At 44.6% G+C, this 12,374-nt stretch overlaps 1 protein-coding gene across 2 annotated transcripts in view; it reads left to right on the plus strand.

Annotated features, from left to right (window-relative positions):
* EFL1 (elongation factor like GTPase 1) overlaps window positions 1-12,374 on the plus strand; it is a 488,390-nt gene that overhangs the window by 110,150 nt on the left and 365,866 nt on the right. For both annotated transcript variants that reach the window (XM_069766104.1, XM_069766103.1), the window contains exons 9-11: window positions 2,292-2,368; window positions 2,456-2,592; window positions 8,279-8,401. In XM_069766104.1, coding sequence (XP_069622205.1) covers window positions 2,292-2,368; window positions 2,456-2,592; window positions 8,279-8,401 — 337 coding nt within the window. The remainder of the gene's footprint in view (window positions 1-2,291; window positions 2,369-2,455; window positions 2,593-8,278; window positions 8,402-12,374) is intronic.

The following is a 12,374-nucleotide window of genomic DNA, read 5'->3' on the forward strand; positions in this document are numbered from 1 at the left end:
GAGGGGAGGGGTCCAGCCGTCAAACAAGGGGAGGGGAGGGGTTACACACTTTGATACACTTTGATAGGGGCGGGGCACCTGTCAGATTGAGTTTGACGAAACCTGGCTATTATACACTACTAGAATGGACTGTCAGTGCGCATGCTCTGTTAGAATGGACTGTCAGTGCGCATGCTCGGCTGGAATGGACTGTCAGTGCACATGCTCGGATAGAATGGACTGTCAGTGCACATGCTCGGCTAGTGTGGACTGGCAGTGCGCGAGCTCGGATAGAATGGACTGGCAGTATGCATGCTCTGTTAGAATGGACTGTCGGTGCGCATCCTCGGCTAGAATGGAATGTCAGTGCGCATGTTCGGTTAGAATGGACTGTCAGTGCGCATGCTCGGCTAGAATGGACTGTCAGTGCGCATGCTCGGCTAGAATGGACTGTCAGTGCGCATGCTCGGCTAGAATGGACTGTCAGTGCGCATGCTCGGCTAGAATGGACTGTCAGTGCGCATGCTCGGCTAGAATGGACTGTTAGTGCGCATGCTCGGCTAGAGTGGTCTTGAATCATGTATGCTCGACCTCTGCTCCATTCATTCCCTATGAGGCTGATGAGCACTGCGCTCCGCTTTTTTTGCAGCTCCATAGAGAATGAATGGAGCGTCAGTCAATCCTGCAACTCCATTTTGTAAATGGGAATAAAAAATGCCCTGTCAAGGATGAAAATTCCCTCTTCTACTGAAGAGTCCGGGCCCCCACTCATCAATAAGTTAGCACCTATCCTATCACCGAACAACCCCGCTAAGCTTTGATGAGCTTTGTGATATGTGTACGGAGATGTGTAAGTGGCATGTATGGGCTCTGCACGTGATACACCATTATTTTGGAGATTCTGTATCAGGCTTTACCTGGGTCCGTCTTTCACCCTCAAACATGATTTTTCTTTTTTATATATAACTAGCTGAAGAGCCCGGCGTTGCCTGGGCATCGTAAATATCTGTGGTTAGTTATAGCACCTCACGTCTCTTATTTTCCCATCATGCCTCTCATTTTCTCCCTTACACCTCTCATTTTCCCCCTCACTCCTCAATCCTCTGTCAAGATCAGTGTCCATGATTCCACCATAAGAAAGAGACTGGGCAAAAATGGCCTGCATGGCCGAGTTCCAAGATGAAAACCACTGCCGAGTAATAAGAACATAAAGGCTTGTCTCAGTTTAGCCAGAAAATATATTGATCTCCAAGACTTATGGAAGAATACTCTATGGACTGACGAGCCACAATTTGTACTTTTTGAAGGTGTATGTCCCGTTACATCTGGCGTAGAAGTAACACAGCATTTCAGAGAAGGAACATCATATCAACAGTAAAATATGGTGGTGGTGGTGTGATAGTCTTGGGCTGTTTTGCTTCTTAGGGACCTAGAAGACTTGCTGTGTAAAATTGAACCATGAATTCTGTTGTCTATAAAAAAAATTCCTGAAGGAGAATGTCCGGCCATTTGTTTGTGACTTCAAGCTGAGGCGCACCTGGGTTATGCAGCAGGCCAATGATCGAAAACACACCAGCAAGTCCACCTCTGGCTTAAGAAAAACAAAATGGAGACTTTGGAGTGGCGCAATCAAAGTCCTGACCTTTATGCGATTGAGGGTTTTCATGCTTGGAAACCCTCCAGTGTGGCTGAATTACAAGAATTCTTCAAGGATGAATGTGCCAAAATTCTTCCAGAGTGTTGTAAAAGACTCATTGCCAGTTATCGCAAAATTGTGATTGCAGTTGTTGCCGTTGAGGGTGGCCCAACCGCTTATTAGGTTTAGGGGGCAATCACTCTTTTACACAGGGCCCTGTAGGTTTGGATTTCTTTTTCTTTTTCTAATAAAGACCTTTATTTAATAACTGCTTTTTGTGTTTACCTGTGTTATCTTTGTCTAATATTTAAATTTGTTTGGTGATCTGAAACATGCAAGTGTGACAAACATGCAAAAGAATAGGAAATCAGGAGGGGGGCAAATACTTTTTCACACCGTTATATACTTATTTATTGTTTTATCAATGGTATTACTTTTGTTAGCTGAAACAATTATGCCTGTACTCGTCAGAGATGACATCCTGCGGTGCTTCCTTGCCTTGTCTTTTCTTGCGCTGCTCTGTTACATCAGTGTAAAGTTTGCCGCTCTTCTCCTTTGTCATTATGGGTTCCTTCTGATATAATATGTATTATGCTTTTACTGTGGCTGCTTATTTAATTCCCTGAGTGCATTCAGCAGCGGCTTATTTACCGGAGTATTTTTCTTTATTTTACAGAGCAAGGGAAAGAAACCTTTATTTGTGCAACTCATCTTGGACAACATGTGGAGCCTTTACGACGCTGTTATGAAAAGGTCAGCGAGGCCCCAAGCTATAAGTCTGCGTATACGTGAGGCTCGGTGTGTTTACACCACTAGTATGGATTGTGTTTTGTTTCCTAGGGAGAAAGAGAAAATTGACAAAATAGTTTCTTCCTTGGGATTGAACATCAGCGCTCGAGAATCCCGGCACTCAGACCCCAAGGTTCACGTGAACGCCATTTGCAATCAGTGGCTTCCTATATCTCAGGCTGTTCTCCGTATCCTTCATATTTCCCGCAGTGTGTGATCAGGCCAGTACAATGCCATCAGTATGGGCTATATCAGTATGTCACCAGCGCCCCTTACTTATTGGGGAGGCAGAATCTGTTCTTCTGTAATCACAGTCCCTCTAATCATATTGATCATATTCTTCCTGTAGCTGGAGCAACAGAACATTCTCATTTCATATTTATTCTAATGTTATACTGGCTTTAGAAGACAAGAAAAATGAGATACTTTAAGCATAATTTTCCATGATAGATGCTGAGGCTCAGCCTGTTGAGGCCGGCCACTATCTTAGTCAAACTAGAGAGGCCCCAGTAGCAATGCGTGGGTCAATGTTACATGTGACTGTGCCCCTCAGGGGCAGCCGACCAGACGGAGGGACATGGCTGCACTGAAATACTATTTAGCAATGCTCATCTCCAATATGATGGCTTTTAACTTTTCCAAACTGTCCTTATAGAGAGACCCCCATTATTCATATCTTTCTATTCCCATAAAGAAGTGACGTGACAACCAAGTGGCTGAGGCCCCCTATTCTATCGATGGCGCCCTTTTGGTCTTTTACCATGACTCTTCGGCTATGTTCAAAGGAGGTGTTTTTGCAGTTTTTTTTTTTTTACTGCAGAAAAAAAAATCTAAATTTTATTCCCTTAGTGACCGGGCCAGTTAATATACAATGTAAAAAAGACTGACTGGCACTTCCAAGCTAATGTGAACAGCTGCCAACTAGGAGCAGCCACCTCCATATTCAGTCTTTTTGTCATCTTCCTGGGTACTTTGTGCATTGTCAGTCAGCTGTCAATCAGTGATGGAGGTGGGGTTATACAGATTAGCTGGACTGCCTGGCACATGGCACCTAGATCTGCAGCAATAATCTCCTTCTGATAAAACATTGATTGTATTGAAACTACAGCACTCGGCCTAATAAGTGGCACATCTCTTGAATCAGGGTCTCTGCCCCTACGTTATGCTGCTTTCAGATTAAATGTATTAATTTTCAGCATTGTCGCAGCGTTTGTTTATGCAGCGTCTTTGGTGAGTAAAATTATCTTTATTAGCATGTACTGTAGACAAATCACTCATAAAATTTGCCTGAAATGAACACTGTAAAAAAAATCCACAGCAAATACACAGCTATTTGCTGTGTTTTAGACTCGCCATTTTTCCTACCAAGAGTGAAGGTTTGGGCTGCAGGGAAAAAAAGCGAAAACTCACAATGTGTGAACAAAGCCTAACATGTATCCCCTTTACTCAGACTTAAGACCACCCTATGAGCACTGAGTTGAGCCAAATGTTCCCATGTATGGGGAGTGGGAGACATTACTGTTTACAAGCAATTGGCCAAAGCACCGTTGGTTGACTATCTTTTGTATATAGTGAGCTTTACATCTCAGAGCTTTTCTGCTTTCAATGGGCAGAACAGGGAATACCAATGTCAGATATCTCAGCGGCTTCCGTTCCCTGAAAACAAAAGGATCATGCATTGAAATGATCCTCCCGACTTTATCTCTTTAGGGAGAGATGAGTGAACCTGGGTACAGACCCTTAAAGTGAACCTTTCAGCAGGGTTTTGCGAAGTAAACTACAGGCATTGTCATGTTGCCACTGTTAAACTCATTAAAATGATACCTGGGGTGAAGAAATCAGTCTTGTGGTTCTTGTGTAATCAGTGATAGACGTTTTCAGTTAATGAGATGCATATGCTCCAGGGCGGGACTGTAAGCAGAGTCTTATCTTCCTGCTCTAGGCCAGAGAAGCCAAGGAGAGACCTGCCCACCGGCTGCCCTGAAGCACAAACATGTTCCTCATCATAGAAAGAGACAGACTGTTTTCTTCGGGGCACCTGAGGGCAGGGCTTTCCTTGGTTTCTCTGGCCTAGAGCAGGAAGATTAGATTCTGCCTACTGTCCCGCCACGGAGCACGGGCATCTCATTAACTGAAAACTTCTAACACTGATTACACAAGAACCACAAGACTGATTTCTTCACCCCAGGTATCATTTTACTCAGTGTAACAGCACCAACATGACAATGCCTGTAGGTTACTTAGAGAAATCCTGATGACAGGTTCTCTTTAAGGAAACACTGAGGTTGTGTGACATGATTTCATTGTGATCACCGCGTAAGCAAAAGTTACTGTGAACCCTGAGCATAAATATCCTCAGTTTCTATGACCTTTTATTGCACCTAAATTTTATTAACCCGGCCAACCTCTTCTAATTCTATAAACTGTAAAATGGGGAACATATGCTTTAAATAATATGAACTAATGTGAACGTCAGTGCCTTGTGAATGCTCCCTGTAGCTGTAATTTATTGTAGGTCCTCGGTAGTATTGAACTTAATAACGGCAGTGTTTTTCCAGCCCAGAGCACATTAAACAGGTTTGCCCTGTGCGTTAGCCTTGGTTTATGTATGCATATATAACTTCTATGGTGCCGCCGTCTGTGCCAACTACAAGTGAGTACATCAATTCAACTGAAACAACTTGGCTGTGGCATCGGCTAACAAAGGTTAGACACATTTTCTCTCTATATTTGGCAGAGTGGATTTTCCGCACTTATCTAGAAAATGAATGATAGAAGTCTGTGTTAACAGCTGGTGTTATTAAAATATAAATTTGCTGCCACTAAATCTTCGCGCCATGCCAATCCACAGTCTGCATGTAACTGAAGCTACTGCCAGACTGTGCCGTCATTAATCCCTTACTTTCTTTAGTTTATTTGTTCTTTGTTAACAATTTGTATCTCTCGTTTGCCGTTGTTAGTATAAAGATCTTTCTGGCTGGCGGTTACCCGTATCGCAGAGTAATTAGGGATATGTAAGTATGCCCCCTGAGGACACGAGGTTAACGGATGGTAGCCAGTCAGAGGTTCACCGGCAGCGCTCAAGGACGGTGGTGATCTGTGGTTCCGAGAAATGGCGCAATGTGACGTGCATCACTTCTAATCTCGTAGTGTAGAAGTAGACCAAAGATGCATCAGATGTCCCTAATCACACACCGCCAGCGCTAAATTCAATTTTGACATCACATTTTTACATTGTCACGTGCCATTCTTATTCCACTACTGATAAATGTACAGTCGTGGCCAAAAATGTTGAGACAAATTTTGATTTTTACAAAGTTTGCTTATTCAGTGTTTAGATCTTTTAGTCGGATCATTCTATAGTTACTTAAGCAATTATAAGCATTTCATAAAAGTTTTTCAAGTTTTCTATTCACAAATCAAGTTTTTGTGAAGATTCGATATGTACAATGACCCATATGTTTGAAGACTTCTGTAATTCGCCCCGGCATCATGGATATCCGCTTCTGAGACAAAGCCTCCCGGATGACAGCACATGGTTACCTAATCAGTGTGTATCACAATTCCTGTGTTTTCGTTTGGTCACCGCTTTGTCAATGGGCTTTAAATCTGGGGAGTTTCCTGGTCATGGACCCAATATTTCAATGTTTTGTTCACCGAGCCACCTAGTTACCACTTTTGCCTTGTGACATTGGGCTTTGTCATGCTGGAAAAAGTGTTGTTCACGAAATTGCTCTCACATCACTTGAAGTTGCTCTTGGAGGATGTTTAGATGTCATTTTTAATGTTTTTTCAGTGTTTTGGGGCAAAATTGTGATGAAACTTAACCCCACCCATGAATAGTCTCAGGATACTTTACTGTTGGTATGACACATTACACACGATGGCGCTCACCTGTTCTTCTTTGACAATTACCGTATTTTGTGGTTTATAAGACTCATCGGTATTATAAGACGCACGCCAAATTGTGAGGAGAAAAATAGGAAAAAAAAACCTTTTTTTTTTTTTAATAAAATGGTGGTGCTTCTTACAATCCAGGCATCTTATTGCTCGCCAGGGGTGGTGGCTGCGGTAAAGCGGTGTCCCATGGTTGCTGCTGGAGTTCGGTGGTGCAGGGCAGGGGTGTCAAACTGCATTCCTTGAGGGCTGCAACCAGGTCATGTTTTCAGGATTTCCTTGTACTGCACAGGTGATAATTGAAATCACCTACACACATAATGATTGCAGCACCTTGTGCAATGCTAAGGAAATCTTGAAAACATGCATGGTTTGCGGCCCTCGAGGAATGCAGTTTGACACCCCTGGTGCAGGGTCCAAGGGTCGCTGATGGAGGAGGCAAGAGTGGCGCTGCGGGGGCTCCGCCGACATTTTGTGAAAGCCCAGAGCCCCCGCACTGTTTACTATGCGTTAAACACCGGGAAAATGGCTGCAGGGGCAGTGCATGCGCAGATGGAGATCTTGGTGCCGAGATCTCCATCTGCACCTGCGCCGTATCTGCGACCATTTTCTTGGAGACATCGCCTAGAGGCAGGCGTGGATGGAGATCTCGGCTTCCCTCCATCTGCGCCTGTGCTGAGTTAGAAGCTGGACCCTGGAAGAAGAATGGCAACCGCCATATGCTGCTACTGCAGGGCTACCGTTCGCCGCCATAGCACCACCGCTCGACACCATACCACCACCACCGCAGGACCACTGCTCGCTGCCATACCACCACTGCTCACCGCCATACCACCACCACACACCGCAGGACCACCGATCACCGCCATACTACCACCGCAGGACCACTGCAACACCCCCAGCTCCGGGCCCACAGCATCAGTAAAAACAGTGTTTGGTTTATAAAACGCACCCCCGTTTTCTCCCTAATTTGGGGGATCATAAAAGTGCATCTTATAATCCGAAAAATACTGTATTCTTCCAGATGTCCCAAACAAAGGGGGCTTCATCAGAGAAAATCTCTTTACCCAAGTCCTCTCAGTCCAGTCTGTACTTTCTGCAAGTTTTTTCTCTGTTGCTGTGCATCCAGTTGATGGCGCACAGCACAGTATTGTCAGTATGTGTGGTAGGGTGTGCTGGAGAGTCACAACCACACTGTCCGCAGATATCTCAGGAAACTCAGTTCTTAGACATTTAACTCCTTTGTTTCTGTGATCAATAGTAATCTATTTTTTGGGTAATTTATAAATACTTGTGACATAAATGTAAAGTTTCACCTTTCTTTTTAGACATTTTGGGTTTCTTAAGGGATGCCATGATTAGGACATCAGGATCAGATGCTTTTATCATACATAACCAAACGTGGATCTGTCACCAGATTTCACTTTACAAATTGCATATATAAATATTGCAGACCCGATGAGTCTGATGTTCTTGTTATACTTGAAGATGATGTCAGATTGGTTGTATAATCTGTTTTTAATAGGAACCAGTTAGGCTACGTTCACATTTGCGTTGTTGGGCGCAGCGTCGTCGACGCAACCAACAATGCAAAACACAACGCTGCATTTTGTGACACATGCGTTGCCATAAACTAGTAATGTTCTTGAATTTTGTTGCAGGGAAAACGCTACAAGTAGCGTCTTCCGCGCCCGTGTCCATGCGCCCCCCCATGTTAAAGATGGGGGCGCATGACGCATGCGTCGGTATGCGTCGACGACTCTACGCCCAACAACGCAAATGTGAACGTAACCTTAGGTCTAAGAATGCAGATATGAGGTCAATCTCCTGCCATTTGGCCGCTGTACTGAAATCCCGGCTACCGAGGGGAAATAAATGTGATTCCTCCAGGCAGGCACTCCGCTGCGGTCTGTCCTTCGCCTGTTTATGTAGCAGAGGTAGTCTTTTCTGGTTGCTTTCCTTAATCATATCTTTAAGACATGGTGTGCAAGAAGCTTCCCAGTCCCCTAGACATGTCAGTGGAGAGAGTGGAGAAGCTTCTCTGTGGGAGCTCACGACTGTTCGATTCTTTGCCCTGCGAAACTCGACAACTCAAAGCAGGTGAGTTCTATCTGGGATGCATTATTTATTTTATTGGGGGGAGGGGTAGGAAATGGCCGTTCAGTGGCATTCAGGATTTTGTTTTTTATTGTTTTGTATGAAGTCATTTTGCTCCTAACTCCTATCTATTTGATGCTATTTTCTAACATACTTGCTTTAAAAATTCCCTGCCATTCCCTATCTACTGTCCAACAGCTATTGTATTTTTTCTCTTTGTGTGATGTCACTTCTTTTACATAACCCATTGCATGCTGTGATAGTCAAATGCAGAGCAGGGAGCAGAGGCTGCGGTCACTGTCACAGCCTTTGCCCCCTACCTGAAATAAAGCACCAACAATGGCATATTTCATGGGTTGTACTGTCCCTGATGTGCCCCCTGTGCGCTATCTCCCCTGTGTGCGCTCTCTTGTCTGCTTACATGAATAGTAATAAGCCGGGAATAGAGCGGAGTCACTATGCCCAGCATAGAACAGTGACATCACTGTTTATAGTAACGCCGGAGACGGGGCGCACAGGGGAGACGGGGCGCACAGGGGAGACAGCAGGGGCAGCAGCGCCCTGAAACAAGTGTCACTGCATGCAATGTGATTCTCAAATGAAGTCATCACACAGGAAGTAGAGAAAAAAATACAATAGCTGCTGGTGTAGTTGGGGAAGGGTAGGGCACTTCTGAATATGTGTGTGTAAATGAGCAGTTGAATTATTTCTGTTCATTATGTGACTTGAATACTGCATTTTTTATATAGTATGTGATCTATATGTACACCCAGATGCTTAAAAGTGACTTAGTTTTACTCCCTCGCGACCAATCAGCGATGGGCAGAGTCCGGCCGTGAAATGGCCACTCCCTACTCCCCTGCAGTCAGTGCCCCCTCCATACTCACCCCTCCCCCCCCATCATCGCCCGCCACCCACATAGTGTTTTAGCAGTCCGTTAAACCGTCTGCGTTACTTTTTACTATTGACGCTGCCTATGCATCATCAATAGTAAAAAGATATAATGTTAAAAATAACAAAAAAATAAAAATGGTGCTATCCTCACCTCCCGCTGTTCACCGATGCGCGTGGCAGCGAGGCTGCCGCCAGCTTCCGTTCCCAGACCGCTAAGTCATCTGGGTAATTTCGCAATGCATCTCTGGGAACGGAAGCTGGCAGCAACCTCGCACACATCGGGACAACTTCGGTGGACGCCGGAGGGTGAGTATATAACTATTTTTTATTTTTATTCTTTTTTTTTTTTTAACAGAGATATGGTGCCCACACTGCTGTATACTACGTGGGCTGTGTTATATACTGCGTGACTGATATATACTATGTGGGCAGTGTTATATACTGTGTGGGCTGCGTTATTTACTGCGTGGGCTGTGTTATATACTACGTGGCTGCTGTATACCACGTGGCTGTGCTATATACTATGTGGCTGCTATATACTATGTGGCTGCTATATACTATGTGGCTGCTATATACTATGTGGCTGCTATATACTATGTGGCTGCTATATACTATGTGGCTGCTATATACTATGTGGCTGCTATATACTATGTGGCTGCTATATACTATGTGGCTGCTATATACTATGTGGCTGCTATATACTATGTGGCTGCTATATACTATGTGGCTGCTATATAATATGTGGCTGCTATAAACTATGTGGCTGCTATATACTATGTGGCTGCTATATACTATGTGGCTGCTATATACTATGTGGCTGCTATATACTATGTGGCTGCTACATACTATGTGGCTGCTACATACTATGTGGCTGCTACATACTATGTGGCTGCTACATACTATGTGGCTGCTATATACTACGTGGCTGTGCTATATACTACGTGGCTGTGCTATATACTACGTGGCTGTATTGTATACTACAAGGCTGCACCCCGAACCCCGACATCCAGCGCCCCGAACCCCCGACATCCTGCGACCAGTCCAGCCACGAATTGATGCGGGATTTAAACCATGCTTTGCTGTTTGGTCGCGCCCGGCCGGCCGCGACCTATCAGCGATATTGGCGCTGTATTTAAACACCGCTTCGGTCATTGGTCGTGCCTGGCCAGCCGCGTCCAATCAGCGTCAGGCGCAGTCCGGCCGTGAATTGGCCCCAGATTTGAACCACGCTTTGCTGATCAGCCAGCCGGGAGTGACCAATCAACGATATTGGCGCGGAATTTAACCCCCACTCACAGCGTGACGTACATACATAGTCTAGAATACCCGATGCGTTAGAATCGGGCCACCATGTAGTCTACTATATAATTGTCTAAGGGTCACTTCCGTCTGTCTGTCTGTCACGGATATTCATTGGTCGCGGCCTCTGTCTGTCATGGAAATCCAAGTCACTGATTGGTCTCGGCAGCTGCCTGTCATGGCTGCCGCGACCTATTAGCAACGGGCACAGTCCGATTAGTCCCTCCCTACTCCCCTGCAGTCAGTGCCCGGCGCCCGCATATTCCCCTCCAGTCACCGCTCACATAGGGTTAATGCCAGCGGTAATGGACCGCGTTATGCCGCGGGTAATGCACTAAATTAACGCTGCTATTAACCCTGTGTCCCCAACTTTTTACTATTGATGCTGCCTATGCAGCATCAATAGTAAAAAGTAAAAAGATGTCATGTTAAAATAATTTAAAAAACCCACAAAACCTGCTATTCTCACCCTCCGTCGTCCGACGATGCGCTCGTGCCTGCCGCCATCTTCCGTTCCCAGAGATGCATTGCGAAATTACCCAGAAGACTTAGCGGTCTCGTGAGACCGCTAAGTCATCTGGGTAATTTTGCAATGCATCCTGGGAACGGAAGATGGCGGCAGCCGCGCGCGCATTGCCAGAGCTTCGCTGGATTCCGGCGGGTGAGTATATAACTATTTTTTATTTTAATTATTTTTTTAACAGGGATATGGTGCCCACACTGCTGTATACTATGTGGGCTGTGTTATATACCGCGTGCCTGCTATATACTACGTGGCCAGTGTTACATACTATGTGGGCTGTGTTACGTACTGCGTGGGCTGTGCTATATATTACGTGGCCAGTGTTATATACTGCATGGCCTGTTATACTACGTCGCCTGTGTTATATACTGCGTGGCTGCTATATACTGCGTGGGCTGTGTTACGTAGTACGTGGGCTGTGTTATATACTGTTTGGGCTGTGTTATATACTGCGTGGCCACTGTTATATATTGTGTGGCCTGTATTAGCACATCGGGTATTCTAGAATATGTATGTATATAGCAGCCACATAGTATATAGCACAGGCCACGTAGTATTTGTTTGCTATATACATACATACATATTCTAGAATACCCGATACGTTAGAATCGGGCCACCATCTAGTAACTGAATATTTATCCTTATTAAGCCACATCTGCCAAGTGAAATACTCCTATTAATCCCATCTTTTATATAATTAATAAAAAGTTGTATAAGCTAACCCAGTGCTGACCCTTGGGATGCGCCACTTATAACTGGGTTCCATTCAGGGTGGCAGTCATTCACCACACCTCTCTGGGTGCGATCTTTGAGCCAGTTTTTGATCCATTTGCAAACTTTATTTTCTAAAGTATAGACCTTAATTTACCCATCAGGCTTCTGTGTGGGACAGTGACAAATTCTTTTTCAAAGTCCAAAAATACTATATTCATAACTACTCCTTTGTCTAGGCTTCAACCAACCCCTTCATAAAAACTAATCCGATTAGAGTGACAACTTCTGACCTTATCTAAACTATCACTCATATTATTTCATTATAATAATAATTTTATTTATATAGCGCCAACATATTCCGCAGCGCTTTACAAATTATAGAGGGGACTTGTACAGACAATAGACATTACAGCATAACAGAAATCACAGTTCAAAATAGATACCAAGAGGAGTGAGGGCCCTGCTCGCAAGCTTACAAACTATGAGGAAAAGGGGAGACACGAGAGGTGGATGGTAACAATTGCTTTAGTTATTCGGATCAGCCAT

Source organism: Ranitomeya imitator, chromosome 4 (assembly GCF_032444005.1).
Source record: "Ranitomeya imitator isolate aRanImi1 chromosome 4, aRanImi1.pri, whole genome shotgun sequence".
NCBI lineage: Eukaryota > Metazoa > Chordata > Amphibia > Anura > Dendrobatidae > Ranitomeya > Ranitomeya imitator.